This window comes from Mus caroli, unplaced genomic scaffold (assembly GCF_978045245.1).
Source record: "Mus caroli unplaced genomic scaffold, Mus_caroli_1 scaffold_11, whole genome shotgun sequence".
In the NCBI taxonomy this organism is placed as follows: Eukaryota; Metazoa; Chordata; class Mammalia; order Rodentia; family Muridae; genus Mus; species Mus caroli.
This window is the reverse complement of record NW_028227266.1, coordinates 89,118,141-89,133,795: the sequence shown is the minus strand read 5'-3', so window position 1 is coordinate 89,133,795 and position 15,655 is coordinate 89,118,141. Positions and strand designations below refer to the sequence as shown.

The 15,655-nt window shown below is 45.1% G+C and overlaps 1 protein-coding gene across 2 annotated transcripts in view; it reads left to right on the top strand.

Annotated features, from left to right (window-relative positions):
- Tbc1d2b (TBC1 domain family member 2B) overlaps nucleotides 1-15,655 on the top strand; it is a 67,639-nt gene that overhangs the window by 27,055 nt on the left and 24,929 nt on the right. For both annotated transcript variants that reach the window (XM_085827891.1, XM_085827892.1), the window contains exons 3-5: nucleotides 1,644-1,812; nucleotides 13,614-13,777; nucleotides 15,173-15,417. In XM_085827891.1, the coding sequence (XP_085684017.1) occupies nucleotides 1,644-1,812; nucleotides 13,614-13,777; nucleotides 15,173-15,417 (578 nt within the window). The remainder of the gene's footprint in view (nucleotides 1-1,643; nucleotides 1,813-13,613; nucleotides 13,778-15,172; nucleotides 15,418-15,655) is intronic.

Genomic DNA, 15,655 nt, shown 5'->3' with positions numbered 1-15,655 from the left:
TCTCAAAGGGGACCCCAACATTTCAGTGAAGAGAGCAACCACTATACTTACCCTTCTCTCCATCCAGTGGTTCCCAGGCTGTTTCTGGAACCCACGAACACAGAGCAGGGGTCTGGCTACCAGGACTTTCTGTGTTCTGTGGTGACTGGTTCCTGGCCTTCCTTAAAGAATTCTTCTTTAGGGTAGCAGCTCTGTGCCGTTGGTGCTATTCCTCAGCTCCCAGTGCTTAAGACTGACAGCGTGTCCCTGAGCTGTGTGTAGGTCCCCGGCAGCAGCCCCCCATTCCTGTCACAATCCAGTGCTTTCACAGGGCATTCTTGGAGTCTTTCCCACTGACATGGAAGTCAGGTTGGTGAGCTACCTGCAAAGTGAGAAGGCATCCCCAGCTAGGACATCTGTCTCCAAGAGTCATTGCTGCCTAGGGTTCTTGGGCACTGCTGTCTTGACTAGTCTTTTGTGGAGACCAGCCCTGGGGTATGCCTGACCTATTAGAAATTAATTTTCTTCTTGGATGTCAGAGGTTAACAGTTCTATTCTAATTGTGTTTTCACATTAATATTGTGAATACTTTATTTAAAAGACATGTAGATAAAGTTGATTATTATCGAATAACATGAAGTTCTGTTTACAAACATCGCTTGTTCTCAGAACATTGCCAACTGAGAAAAATACAAAATATTTGGATTGTCATAGTTGTTTCTTTAAACATGATGCAAAATGTTTATTAGATGGCTTCATCAGTTACTACTTTTAATATGACATTTTTATTTCCTACCACTACCTGCCTTTCTAGTTTTAAAACAATTTAACATGTTATTTGAAACAAATATTATTTGAGCTATAAATATTGTTATTTTCAAGTAAATCTTGGGCATCACATTATTTCAAGCTGGAATATATTCCCAGAGGTTACATTTTTTTTTTTAAAGGAGGGTTTATTTTATTTGTGTGTATGAATGTTTGGCTGAATGTGTGTGGTTCATTGATAAGTGCTCCACATGACTGCAGTACCCTTGGAGGCCAGACGAGGGCATCGCATCCCCTGGACCTGGAGTTCTAGATGGATGTAGGTGCTGAGAGCATCCAGTGCTGCTAATTACTGAGCCAACGCTTACATTTTGAAGACAAGCTTTGGGTGTCTGTGCTTTTGCCTGTGAGTTTGCTGGGCTCCTGTACTGTGAGAAACCGTATTTCCTCACTGTCACCATTTATGGCTGCTAGAAAACATGCGTATGTCTAATCTTTCCATTTCCTAGGGGAAGAGTATACAAAGCTGATCCTGGCTTTACTGCGTTCAAATCGCAGCTTAATCCTGGAGACGATTCCTTATCACACAGTTGCTGATCTACAAGACTAGAGGGAAAGTCTAGCCTTTTCTCTGCCTGGACCAGCACAGTCGATGTGTGGTCTCCTTGAAGCACATAACCCTACTCAGAGAGGCATGGCTCTGCTTTAGATGAAGAGAGCTCATGGGCACAAAAGCTACTCAAGGACCAGTTCTTTTTTACATAGTAGACATCAAAATGTGCTCTTACACATGTGGCTGATATTTTTATGTAGAATGCTAAGTCAGTGTTTTATCTGGGATGACAGGTTTCCTGTGAAAGTTTGGGTTAACTGACAATTATTTACCTTTCTTTCAGATATAATTTCCCAGCACCCAAATCCTTCTGCAGAAAAAGCCAGAACTGTGCTCGCTGTGGAAGCTGCCCCTGGAGAGCTGGTGGGAGACCGGGCTGCTCATCAGCCAGCTCCCGGGCATCCGAATCCCATCAACTTTTACTCTCTGAAGCAGTGGGGAAATGAGCTCAAGTGAGTCTGTGGGAAGTAGCAGATGCTGGCGAAGATGGATTCTCTCTGATAATGAGTTATAATGTGGGTTATATGTTTCTATGTGACATTATAAAGCCACTTTACATTTATGAAGAAGGGTCTTTGTGCTTTGCTGCACACTTTGACACAGGTCATTTTTTAAAACTGTAAACAGTATGCCTGTGCTGTTTCTGGTGCCAGGCCAAGTATCATCACATGGTTTCATCTGATCACCTGACTCTATTCAGTAGATCAGATGGCTGACATACTACAGAGACTGAAACTGAAGGGGGATGTATGTGTCTGGGATGACGAGGCTTCCAGATGCAGGACTGGGCTTGTCCTTCCAGCCTCACCCTCTTTCTAAATCTCAGGGCTGGTCCATAGGCTCTGCTGTGGGGTTCTGTTCTCCGACCCTGTGTGGACCAGTGAGGATAGAGTTTTTGTCTGTTTTATGTGTTTTTTAAAAAGGCCTTGTTGAGATATAATTCACCCATTTACAATATAGAATTTGGTGGTTTTTTCATATATCTAGAGTTATACAATCAATTTTAGAACATTTTGTTGTTTGGGTGTTTGTTTGTTTGTTCTTAGCTATAGTTTTGCTAAATGTCCAAGGCTAGTCTTGAACTTGCAACTCTCCTCCTTTCTCAGCTTCCTGAATCTGGGATTATAGACATGTGTGGGCTGACTCAATTTTAGAACATTTTCATCATCCCCAACAGACAGCTTTTATACAATCCTTTCCTGCCTCTCTTACATTCTTCCCTCTCTCCCCACCTCAGTCTTAGGCAAATCCACTTTCTATCTGTGTCGGATTTGTTTATTCTGAACCTTTCATGTAAGCCGAATTGCACAATATATTGTGTGACTTTCTTCACTTTGCATAATGTTTTCAAGATTTATCAAGGTAGTGGAATATAAGTATCTCGTTTCCTTTATGGTTTAGTGCCGCCATGATGACAGAAGCAATTTTATTCAGCTTACAATTCCAGGTTATACTCCATAATTGTGGGGAAGTCAGGGTGTCAAGATCCTGAAATAGCTAGGCAAATCCTCAGACAAGAGCAAACAGAAGGAATGCATGTGTATTGTATGCAGCTCATTTTCCTTCTCATATATAGCCCAAGACCCAAACAGCTCTTCCAACATCTATTAATGTAATCAAGACAGTCCTGCACAGATTTGTCCAAGTCCAAGCTAATCTTGGCACTCTCTCATTAGGTCTCTCTTCCCAGATTATCAGTCTCTTCTAGATTGACAGCTGAAACTATGACATGAATAAGCTATGTTTTGGTTATTTTGCTTAGGTATTGTTCATTAGTTGGTGAACATGAGTTGATTTCATTTCTCATTTTTTTGTAAATGTGTATATATGCCTGTGTGCTTGTGTGAGTTTAATGTGTACCACATGCAAGAACCCTTGGAGGCCAGAAAGGCCATCCAATTCCCTGGAACTAGAGTTACTGGTGGTTGCAAACTGACATGTGGGAGTTGGGAACCAGACCCAGGTCCTCTGCAAGAGCATATAAATGCTCTTAACTACTTAGCCATCTCTCCAGTCCCTCTACTTGTTCACTGTTGCAATTAGTGTTCCTACAAACCCTATGTGCAAGTTTTTGTGTGGACACACAGTTTTGTTTCTGTTAGCTAAGTACCTACCATTGCCAGACCCATAGTGAGTGTGAGAAACCGCCAGGCTGGCCCAGTTATTCTGTCTGACATACTGTGTCAGCCGCATATGAGAGTTCTCTTTATGTATGTGTAGCATGTGCCCCCCATGCGTGTACATCTCTGCACCCATATGTGAACATCAGAGCCTCTGCTATATCCTTTGCCTTATTCTCTTGAGCTAGATCTCTGGACCCAGAGCTAGGATGGGATCCAGCAAGTCATCGTGGTCCTCCTGGATACTCACACTCGCACACACACATGAGTCCTAGTGATCCTCCTGGATTTACACAAATGCAAACAGTCCTCATGAGCTTCCTGCATTCACGCACACAGTGTTAAGGACACACACAAGGGGTGTGCAGGAGCACACCTGCCTGTTTGTTTGTTTGTTTGTTTGTTTGGTGGGTTCTCAAGTGCTCGTGCTTGCCTAGAAAGCATTCTTCCCTACTGATCCATCTCCCCAGCCCCAGTTGTCACCTTTTTAAATCTCAGCCATCCTCCTAGTGTGAATCGGCTGGTGTCTCATTTTGGGATTGGTTTGAGTTTCCTCGATGACTACCAACATAAGCAGCATTATGTTGGATCTTTTCAGATTCTTTGCCTATTTTAAATCACATTGTTTTTCTTTTTTTAGTTATTGAGTTGTATGTATTACTTAAATGGAGGTGATTCGTCGAAGTTCACAGCAATACACTTGGTGGCCACAGAATCTTAGAAAACTTAAGTTAGACGTGGGAGTTGGTAGGAAGGTTTGCACGCTGCAGTTTTAGGACAGCTGAAAGCTTTCTGCTCTACTGTAAGACCCACGTCATGACCAGTGTGCTGTCAGACAGCCATGCTCCAGCAGTCCTCCTGGGTGATCAGTGTCGTAGAAGCCACCATCTAAAAAGACAGTTTTAGCAAGTGCCTTCCCCATAGTTCTTTTTATGTAAGCCTTTGTGTTTGGTTGAATGTAATAAAGTCATTTTTGTGTGTGTTTTCAGTTCTTCAGACATAACTTTGTATTGGAACTGAGTAGAATGTGGCAGGGGTCTCCAGATCTCAGAAGACCAACACTTGTGAAAGAGATACTATGGTGCCTATCCACTCTGCCTCTGGCCTGGGCAGTGGTCCTGCCCCAGCCCCTGGTCCTGCTCTGCTCCGTTCTATCCACGTTCTTCCCCTCTTCCCGCTGACCACATCCTCACCCTGCATCAGAGAGTCATGGGTAGCAGCTGTTCCAAGGCTCTTCCTTTGACACTTGAGTCAGCAGTGTGACTCTAGTCTGTCCCTTGAGTAGCTGTTTCCCAGCATTCTCAGTCTCTGAGCCTCTGCATTCTGGTCATTTGCTTCCTTCCTCTTCATCTGTGAGCCTGTGCTCACCACGTATTGGCAGAGGCCCTCTCTCGTCTATCTCATGGAGTCCCACTTGACTCGCGAACATCTGACTGATCTGACAGGAGGCCACACACAGTGTCTCCCAGTGCCCAGGGGAAGAGGGGAGAGGAGGCAAGGGAAAGGCTGCCTCCCCCAGGCCCAACACCATATCGTGCTTCTTAGTAAAGAAAGAGTTCTGTGCTCCTCAAAAACGTCAGGAAACCGCAGAGACTCTTACTTCATTTTTCATGTTAAAAAGCTGAGGCTTAGAGAATTAGAGCAACTGTCTCAAGGCTGTGTTACAGAAGTGTGTGACCGAACTGAAAGGCAGCCCAGGTTCCTCCACTGAGGACTTCGTCTCCTTTCATTCTCCAACATAAGAACATACCAGAGCTGGGCATGATTCTGCAGTGGCTAGCCTGGGTTTCCTGGCAAGACAGGGTCTCAGTAAAACAACAAGAATGCACGTGGAGGGCTGTTAGTTAGCCAGGGGGTTGGTCTTGTACAGCCCCATCTGCCCTCAGAGTAGACAGAGGACTGAGGTGGAATCAGGCCTACAGAATTAGGTACTTCCCGTTTCCCAGAGCTCAGAGTGTCTCCACATGGAAAAGAGAACACATGTCACCTTTGTTCATGACAATTCTCCGAGTAAGTTTGGAGGTACTGTCAGCAGGAGCAACACCGGCTCCTCTGTCATGGCGCTGCATGGTGTTAGAGGCAGACTCCCAGGGAGGATTCTCAGCTATGCCATTTCATAGGCAGCTGCCTCAAGCAAGTCACACACCATTCTCTGCTTCCAGATCTCATTTGTAAGTAATCGTGCATACCTCATGAGATGGACTAGATAAGGAAAAGTTAATACGCCCAGGGGAAGAGGGCATATTTCTTTTTTCTTGTGGGCACATTTTAGGAAGGTTACAACAAAATGATCTGAGTGGATAGAGAACCTTTTTTAAATGTTTCCAGGGATTGCAACACGCTAAGCAAGCTTGTACCTTCTGAGCTACAACCCTAACAGAGAGAGAACTTAATAACTGTAGAAATAGTAAAGCCATTTTTCCTTAAAAGGAACAGCTCAAATATTTTTGTTTAGGATTCAAACGAGTACTAAATTGATTGTGGTCAGGATTGGAGATAACCATGTGTTTGTGCATTTATTGAATTCACCAGTTCAGTTGGGGTCCTCTATGAGACTCCCTTGATGAACTGAGTTTAAATTTCACACTGTTGTACAAGACTTGAGGGTCCTACTCCTACTGCTGAGCTAGAAATTTACAAAGTCTAATTAACTGATAGCTGTCTTAGTGACTTAGTTCAGTTGTCGTGATAGAGTACCATGACCCAGGCAACTTATAAAAGAAAGTGTTTGATTCAGGGGTTAAGGTTGGAAAGGATTAGAGTCCCCATGGCGCTGGTTCAGTAGCTGAGAGCTTACATCCTTATCCACACGTAGGAAGCAGAGAGAGTTAACTGGAAATGACCTGGGTTTTTGAAACGTCAAAGCCCAATGACCCACCTCTTCCAACAAGGCAACACCTCCTAAACCTTCCCAAAGAGTTCCACCCTCTGGGTAACCAGTAGTCAAATGTCCAGGGGACATTCCCCTTCATACAGCCACAGATGCCATTGTAACTGGTCATATATCATATGATTGAAACATTTCGTTTTCCTTAAGGTAGAAGAGATTTATTTTCCATTAAAAATGTGTTAGATACATAGAGGGGAAACTGATAAAAGAGGCCATGCCACTAAAATACTGTTGAGAGAAAGTAGGTGACGTGGTCATGAGGAATCAGGAAAAAAACTTGTTAAAAGCCTGTGACATTCTAGGCTTACATTGTAAGTGTATGCCCTTATTCCATTCAGAGCAGCAGCAGCGAAACAGAATTAGAAAAGCCAGGTGGACATCGTACAAGTGTGGTTTATCCCAGCAAGGCAGACTCCAGCCAGTGGTCCTGCCTGCCAGGCCCACTTACTCCTGCTTAGGCACCTCTTTTGGAGGTGTAGTTACTTTTACTTAAGTTTCACGTTTTAATGACTCTGTCGTTTTTAACCTTCCCCGCCATCCAGATCACACCAGGTAAAGAGCTAGACCTCGTGTGAAATTCCAGGTGGCATGTACAAATAGCCACTGCCTCAGAGTCTGGCTGATCACTAGTGCTCAGCTAGCGGTGCCTAGAGGATGAAGTACTACAGGCATTGATACAGGTTCTGTCTGCTGGGTCTTCTGGTTCTGCTGCTAGCTGTTTCCTGGTCCTTCGTTTCTGCTTTTCTCCTGACCCCCACCCCTGCCCCCCAGCCTGGTAGCAACGTCACTTGTGTGTGTGACTGAGATTCCCAGGAATCCACTGGTTTTGTCATCTAGAGCTATGCCTGGTGGTGACTCATATCTCTTTCAGAGCCCCATTTCAAAGAGAAGGCCACCATAGCCCAAGCCAGTGCCCAGATATCTGGTGCATTTGGGGAAGTCATTCATATCTGTGGCTGGGCGGTACTTGTTTATATTTGCCTTGTTTTAATGCATAGCTCAGCCTTTGCCAAGACATATGAGGCTTGTAGTCACGTGGCTGTCTCGTGGATGTTTTCAGAACTGGGCCTTCTGGAGGGGAAACATGGGGAAGGGGGTGGAAGATGTTGGTCAGGCTCTGTCTGTGTATGTGTGTGTGTGTGTGTGTTGCTGCCGATGTCTTTCCTAAGCACAGGTTGTTTATACCTAGCACTTCCTGCCATCATGGCTAGAACCATGCACTTCCAGGGACCTGTTCATTATCAGGACCACTTTAGCTTTAGAGAAATCATGGCTTGCAGACTGGAAGACCTTAACCATGCCTAGGATGACATCTGACTCAGTATTGGAAACCCAGCCGAGAGAGTGTCCTTCTGTGCCTTATCCAAGGTCATCAACCAACTAACCCAAGTCTCATATCCTGTTTCGAGTTGCGAGCTATAGGAGGGGGAGCAACTGGCCTCTTCTGTTGGTACTGCTGGATCTTCTTATTGCTGGAGCCAAGTTCTCGGTGTCCTGGATCAACTCATTCTGCTCTTAGCCTTTCCAGTAACCTTTCCGATGACGATGACGAGAAAGATAGCTTTTCCCATTGCGTCAGATAGCCTGGCATGACCTCCCCAACTCAAGATCCTTCGTGTGGTCACAACAGCAGAGTTCCTCTCCTGGGATTCAGATGTGCACATCGTGGGCAGTGGGCATTATTTATCCCACCACAGGCGGCTTTCCCTTGGATGGCACGCGCTCCCCCTACCCCCTCCCATCTCCTCTTAGACACTGTGCACACTCACCCAGAGCCACCTGGCTTGAGTGCTGCCGCCCACCAGCTCCATTCAGCCTGTCCTTTTCCTTAGTGGTGTTTCCACTTGATGGTGAAAGGCAGGCGTGCTAGTAAAGAGAGAAGCCTGCTCATGCTGAGGAGCTCGGCCAAAAAGTGAAGCCTCTTTAAGTCCATACTCAAGAGGTAGCTACTAGAAATGAATTCGTATATGTAAGCACCCTGAGATTCTCCCTGCCTGTTAAGAGACCCTGCAGAGCACACTGTCTCGGTGCCTTAGCGTCCACCGGACCTGTCCCCTGGACATGCTTCTCTGTGTCCAACAAGTCATGAGGCCCACTTTCACCAGAGCCATGCTCTCAGCTGCAGCATGAGGTGAGGTGAGGTGAGGCAGCAACAGGATGTGGATGATGGACGGCTTCATGATCCCCAGAGCTGAGGCACTGTATTGTCTGGAACACCCTAACTCAGTAGCTCTGTTGGGGCTGGTCCACAGAGTTCATTTGCATAGCTGTGCCCTGGTTTATTTAACCTGTCCCCTAGCTGTGGGTGTCCGCTCATCACTTCAGAGGGGGTCAAGCTGAGTCACCTTCGTGGAGGAAGGTGTCACTGAGATGCTACATCCTGTTTGGTTTCTCTGACCATGACCGAGGGAAGGGAGCTGAGTGCTACCTCTGGGCTAGCCTACTCCCCTGCCGCCCCCAGCCCTCTGTCAATCCAAACTCACCCTAGCCCTAGCGCAGCCTCTCACCACTGAAGAGTTGGGGTGCTGGCCACAATGTAGCCACACTGTGCAGGCTGCTTATGAAATTAAAGGCTCTGGAGAAATTTGATAAGACATTTCCAAACACTTCTCTCAACTCCCAATGTCCACTTGCTCATCGAGATCACAGTGGGCATTTGAGTATAAAATTACTGTTATTTGAATTCATTTAAATTTATTTATTTATTTATTTATTTATTTATTTAGGAAAGTGTGCTCCATGTGGCACAGTGTGTTGCACAATCAAGAATTGGGTTCTGCCAAGAACACACTCACCCAGGGCTTGATTAAATAATACTTGAGCTGAAAGGGAGTTCACTTTGAAGCCAATCTCACTTCTCCATTACCCAAGCCTTGGCAGTTGTCACAGCACCCTAGGCTGTCCCTCAGCTGTCCTTCAACTGCAGGGGCTTGCAACAGCCTGGAAAACAACCCTGCTAGAGAAAGCAGATGGCATGGAAGTTAGTTACTGGAACTGCCTTTCTTCCTGCCTGGGCTAAGTTTGGGTCTTCTGGTTTCTCCTTTGTTGTTGTTGTTGTTGTTGTTATTGACACTAAGAACGGGAGTGGCAGGCTGAGCTCACTCCCCCTGAGCACGCTCCTCACTGGTAGTGCGTTCCACACACCATTCTGGAGGGAAAGAACAAGAGCACATTTTGAAGCCATGCCAGATGGCAAGGAGATTTTAACTCCTGAAACATGTCAGGAAGGCAGGACACCGGAGCTCTGGGCAGGGGAAATGTCCCTAGAACTGTGGGCGGACTCACAGGTGCTAGGGATGTGCAGGGGTAGATGAAGCATTTGTGAGACTTCCTTTTCTTCCAGAGCAACTATTTTGAAATCACAACTCTCCACAGTTTTGAGATGTGTGAAACCAGAATTGACTATGATATTAGCATGCTCTCTTAGGTTCCCCTGGCTGTTGACAAGGCCACTCTGCCCAGAGCCAGGCACCAGAAGACACTAGGCTGTGAGAACCATGGGACATGCTTACTCTTGTGTGCCATCTGTGGTCTCAGTACTCAGGAAACAGCTGCCAGGTCTTAGACAAGTGTAGTCACCTGTTCTAGGGACACAAAGTCACATTTTTTTACCAGCAGGATGAGAACCTATGTGTGCTATATAAGTTCTCTTTGTTCCTCTAAAACTTTAAATTACTTTAGTAAAATTCAAATACAGGGGAGTAAACCATGCTTTTAAAATCACAAATATTGGGAAGTAGAGGCAGGCAAATCTCTGAGGTTGGGCCAGCCTGGTCTACAGAGGGAGTTCCATGATAACCAAAGCTATATAAACCACAAATGTTACAGGACTTGATGATTCAATGAATAAAGCACTTGCTGCTTAAGCACGAGGACTTGATTTTGGATCCCCAGTATCCATATGAAAGCCAAGGATTTGGGTCCACATCTGTAGCCCAAGGCCTGGGGAGGGGCACCTAAAAGCTTTCTGGCCAACCAAACTAGCGAACACAGTGAGTGCTAGGTTCAGCGAAACCTTTTATTAAAAATAAAGTGGAAAAGGCTGGTGAGATAACGCTGAGCAGACAGATGCGTCCACCACCAACTCTGATTACCTGAGAGCTGGAAAACTGTCCTCTAGCCTCCTCCCCACATACACCATGGTACACATCCCTCCTCCCTCCTCCCTCCTCCCTCCTCTTCCCAGTAAATATGCAAAATGCTTATTTTATGAGCATGCCTCTTCTGGGTCTATGTATGTCTGTGTACTGCATGTTTGCCTGGTGCCACGAAGACAAGAAGAGGGCATCATCTCTCCTAGAACTGGAGTTACAGGCAGTCAGGAGCAGCCAGTGGGTGTGTGTTAGAATTATACCCACGTCCTCTGCAAGAGCAGCTGATGCTCGTAACCACTGAGCCATCTCTCTAGCAGAAAGAAAGAAAGAAAGAAAGAAAGAAAGAAAGAAAGAAAGAAAGAAAGAAAGAAAGAAAGAAAGAAAGAATAAAAGAAAATAATCAGAGAGCAATAGAGAAACCCTTGATCCTGACATCTGGTCTTCACAGATACATGCACAAGAGACCACCATTGCATATATGTGTGTACACACACACACATAACAACACACACCAAAAATAAAGTACTGAGATGTAGCTACTTCATACAACAGTGCCATCTGACTCGTTCAAACTGGAGCCTCTCTAGTTTCCCTTCTCACCTTCAGTCTGCTTCAGGAAACACCAGAGATGCACGGCTTTCTCTCCTGGTTTAGCAGCCATATTGAGGTGTGGCCTGTTAGACTCAGTTACTTTAGGTGTACAGGCTGAGGAATGTTAGAAAATTACACCCCATAGAAACACCTCTATAATCAAAATGTATTGCTGCGTGTCAGGGCACAGGCCTGTAATCCTAGCATTTGGGAGGCAGAGGCATGCAAATCTCAGTACAGTTGAAGCCAGTTTGGTTTATCTATGCAGTTCTGGGCCAGCAAGGGCTACGTAGTGAGACCCTATTTCAGATGGGAGGGAGAGAGAGAGAGACAGAGAGACAGAGAATGCATGTTTCCTCCTCAGCCCTCCCTTAATCTCTGGCCTCGGGCAACCTCCAGGCTGCTTTCTTGAACTATAGCTGTGCTTTTGTAAGAATTTAAAGTAAATGAGCTCTTGTGGCCTCTACCTGTTGTATTCATCATTGACTTGACATAACTCGTCAAGTGACTGCTCCTTTTCACGTGTCCAGCACACTACTGGCCAGTTCCAGGTGCTCCACACCCTCCCAAACGCTGGCCCGTTACCTGCTGTTTAACTTTAGCTGTTGGAGGTGGGATGCATTTTTAACTAATGTATAACTAGTGATGCTTTTTAAAGTATATTTATATGTTATTTTTATGTGTGTGTTTTGCCTGCATGTAGATCAGTGTACCACATGCGTGCCTAGTGGTTGGGTGCCTGGAACTAAGAGTTATAAATGGTGGCAAGCTGCCATGTGTGTGCTGGGAACCAAACTGGGGTCTTCTGCAAGAGCAGCAGGTGATGTTATTCGATGAGCCACCTCTTCAACCTTGATGTTATCTTACTAACCACTCCTAGACAGCTGCCCCTCAGCTTAGGATGGGTTACATGGTAGGAGTATGTCCTACCAAACCCAAACATAAATTGAAAAAACTGAAAGGCAAACGTGCATTTTATATACATGGCTTAGCTTCATGCACTCTGTAGAGGACCTGTTGTTCAGTTCACACTTACTGCAGCACGGCTCACTGGAAGTTAATCCCGGCTCCGTGTCTCTCTGCACATCACTAGCCCAGGAAAAATCAAGCTTCTGGCTATGGTTTGCAGTGAATGTGTATTGCTTTGGAACGGTAGTAAAGGTTGTTAAAAGAAAATCTTAAGTTCAATTTTACAAGTTAGAAAACTGCGTGTATTTTTCTTTTTTCTTTCTTCCTTTTTTTAAAATTTACTTTTCTCGTCTCTTGATCATTTTTAAATTGAGCTGTTTATTCATCTTATTGAACTTTAAGCATTCTTAAATATCCTGAATATGAGCCTTTTGTCAGGTACATATTTTGCAAATATTTTCCAAAGGAGAAAGGTTTTTATAAACTCAGTTTTTCTCATCTTGTCTTATAGATTGTACTTTTCAAGTTCTCTTTAGAAAGTCTGTCTAATGTGGAACTATGGAGATGGCGTAGTGAGGAAGTAAACTTGACTTGAGTTTGAACCCAAGGGACCCGTGTAAAAAGCTAGATATGTGTCTGTAATCCCAGCACTGGGGAGCTGGAGAGAGGCTGATCTTTGCAGTTCATTGCCTAGCCTAGCAAAGTAGGTAAGCCTTGGGTTCAGAGAGAAACCCTGTCTCAAAACATAAGCTGAGCAGTGTGTGATTGAGGCAGATACCTAAAGTTGGCCTGTGGCCTAGACATGCATGTGTGCACACATACATATGCATGCATATACACATACATAGGCATGCAAATACATACTAAAGGGGAAGAAAGTCTAAATGTCAAAAGCACTTTCTCCTTTGTTTTCTTCTAGAAGTTTTGTGTTTTGGTGGGGCGTGTTTTGTTTTTCATTTGAAATAGGATTTCACTGTATAGCCCAGGCTGGCCTGGAACTTAGGAACCTTCTGCCTGGCTTCCTAAGTGCTGGGATCAGAGGAGTATGCCACAACAACCTGCCTCTATGGTATATTTTGAATTAGTTTGTATGTGTGGTGTGAGATAAGATTCAAGTTTATTTTTTTCTATATATAACCAGTTCTTATAGTCACATTTCCCCACTTGAATCTCTTTACATTCTTGCTGACGGTCAGGCAACCATCAGTGCAAGGAGTGGTTTTAACATGGATAATGCAGTCTGTATTGTGGTGTCTCTTAGGAATGCTGGCATCTTGAGAAAGGCAGTTCTCATAGGAATCTATTCACTGATGAAAGTATAAAGTCCATTGTGAAGCACCCCAGCTTCAGGATAGCTAACGTAACTTACAGAAGTCCCCTGAGATGCATAGGCTTTGGGTCTGGTTAATCATAATGTGTGATTTTTTTTTTAATAAGGTTTTTTCAAGGGGGGGTGTTTTTTAAGAAATTCTTGAATTTAACTTTGCATTGCTACTTCCTGAGATACTAGTATCAGTGTATACTCATACTGGCAATGCATATTTTCTCATTTTCTGTATTTTCACCAACATTTGGTATTATCAGATCTCCGTTTTTACCAGTCCGATATACAGCCGTGTTTTGCTTTGCCCTTTCTTGTTTTTAAATAGAAATTCAATGTCGTCATTCCGTCCTGGGAGAGGGCACAGTGAGAGTCGCAGGACCGTGTTTTACACCAATGAAGAGTGGGAACTTCTAGACCCGCCTCCTAAGGACCTGGAGGAGCCCCTGGTACCCGAAGACAGGAAGAAGCCGATGCCTGAGGGGAGTAAAGGTGTGTGTGTGCCTGCGCCGTGTTGCTCTCTCTGCTGCAGGGGTAGAGGAGCCTCTTGACTGGCAAGTCCCTAGAAGCATAAAGCATAGGCCCTTGTGTTATAGGAGGGGGATGGTGATAGGGGTGTGGGCAATAATTCTTAAAGGTTTGTAAAGGGCTGCAAGAAATAGATGTCCAGGCAGCTACAAACCTCCTCCGGGAGATTTGATACGTCACGCCTCTGCATCACAGAGGTGCTGACTGAAGAAACTTTGTACTTATTAAGCCAGACATTATGTCATATACCTGTAGTTCTGGGGCCAGGGAGGTCGAAGCAGGAGGATTGCATGTCTCAGAAACACACACACACACACCATCTTTATTTACAGAAATTTGATATGTACTCAAAAGAAAGAGAACGTAGATTCTGGAGAACCGGTTAGATTAGTTGTATCCCCGTTACTGTAACAGGCAGCTGAGGGAAGCCATCGTATGGAGAGAAATGGTTTAGTTTGGTTCACAGTTGTAGAGATTTTAGTCTATGACCAGCTGAACCCATTGCTTTGTGCCTGTAGAAGTGCATCATTGTGGGACTGTGTGGCCAGAAAGCAAAACAGAGAAGGCAGCCCGGGGTACCACTGTCTAAAAGACTTCATATTAAGCTTTCATCAGTACCAGCAAGCTGCTGGCTTAAGGCATTAACACATGGGCCTTTGGGAGACATGCTAGATCCAAACAAGGCCCCAAGTCCGAAAGCACCCGCCTCTGTGAGCTGTCACATATCAGGCACACCAGGCCTCCAGTGCCACCTGGGTGCCAGGTGCTGCTGCCCACCCAGTCTTCCAGTCTCTGCGTGACCCCAGGGAGCCACCGATGCCTTTGTCTCTCCTAGCTTTAAATAATCAAAAGGCCATAGTACTTTTGTGCCTCAAGCTTGTGTTTTTGAGCAGACATTTGAATTATTTGGGTCAGCTTACACATAAAGTCTCACTTTAAAAAGTGTATTTAGACTTTTTTTAAAACCATCCATTTTGTTTTTGTTTTTAACCAAAAACAAATGAGTAAAAGTAAGAAGCCAGGGCTTGCCTGGTGTGCCTCAGCTGTCTTCACAATACTCGTGCTGTAGTCTTCTGTAAAGAGTGGTCCAGCAAGGACTCTGCTGCTTTAGACCTCTCGGGGCTTCTGTACAGTGAAGCGGGACAAGGAGACACATCCAGCTGCCCTGCTTTCTGCATGGGTTGGTGAGTCCACAACCCTCAGGATGATGTGTAAGAATACCAGAAGGTGGGCTGGAGAGATGGCTCAGCCGTTAAAGGCTAGGCTCACAACCAAAAATATAAGAATACCAGAAGGCTTGACACACTCAAAATAAAAAAAAATTAAAAAAAAAAAAAAACTTCTTATTTTTAAATATAGGAGTCACTAGTTCAGGATTCCCCTTTGAATTTGGACGGAACCCTTACAAAGGAAAGCGCCCCTTGAAAGATATAATTGGGTCATACAAAAACCGCCACAGCAGTAGTGATCCTTTGCTCGAGGGAACGGCGACATCATCAGGCAACAGCGGAGGTCTCACTAAGCCAGTCCCCGAAATGCAGCTGCAGATTCAAAGCCAGCAGGAGGAGCTGGAGCAACTCAAGAAGGACCTATCCAGTCAGAAGGTAACTATGCTTGATTTCTGTGTGCCCTCGGTGGGCCAGAGACTCGGGAGCCCTTCCCTGAGGCTCATGCTGCTGGGGCTGCCATCCTGTGCCCTGAGCTATGCCCGTGTTTATTCAATGACCCTAGACCATGGACAGGTTACAAGGTCTCCTCTCAGTACCCACGCCCAGTTTCTCAGCCTCGAGTTCCCTCAACTTTGCACATCCTGTCAGACCACTTTTCCGAGATGGTAAGAAT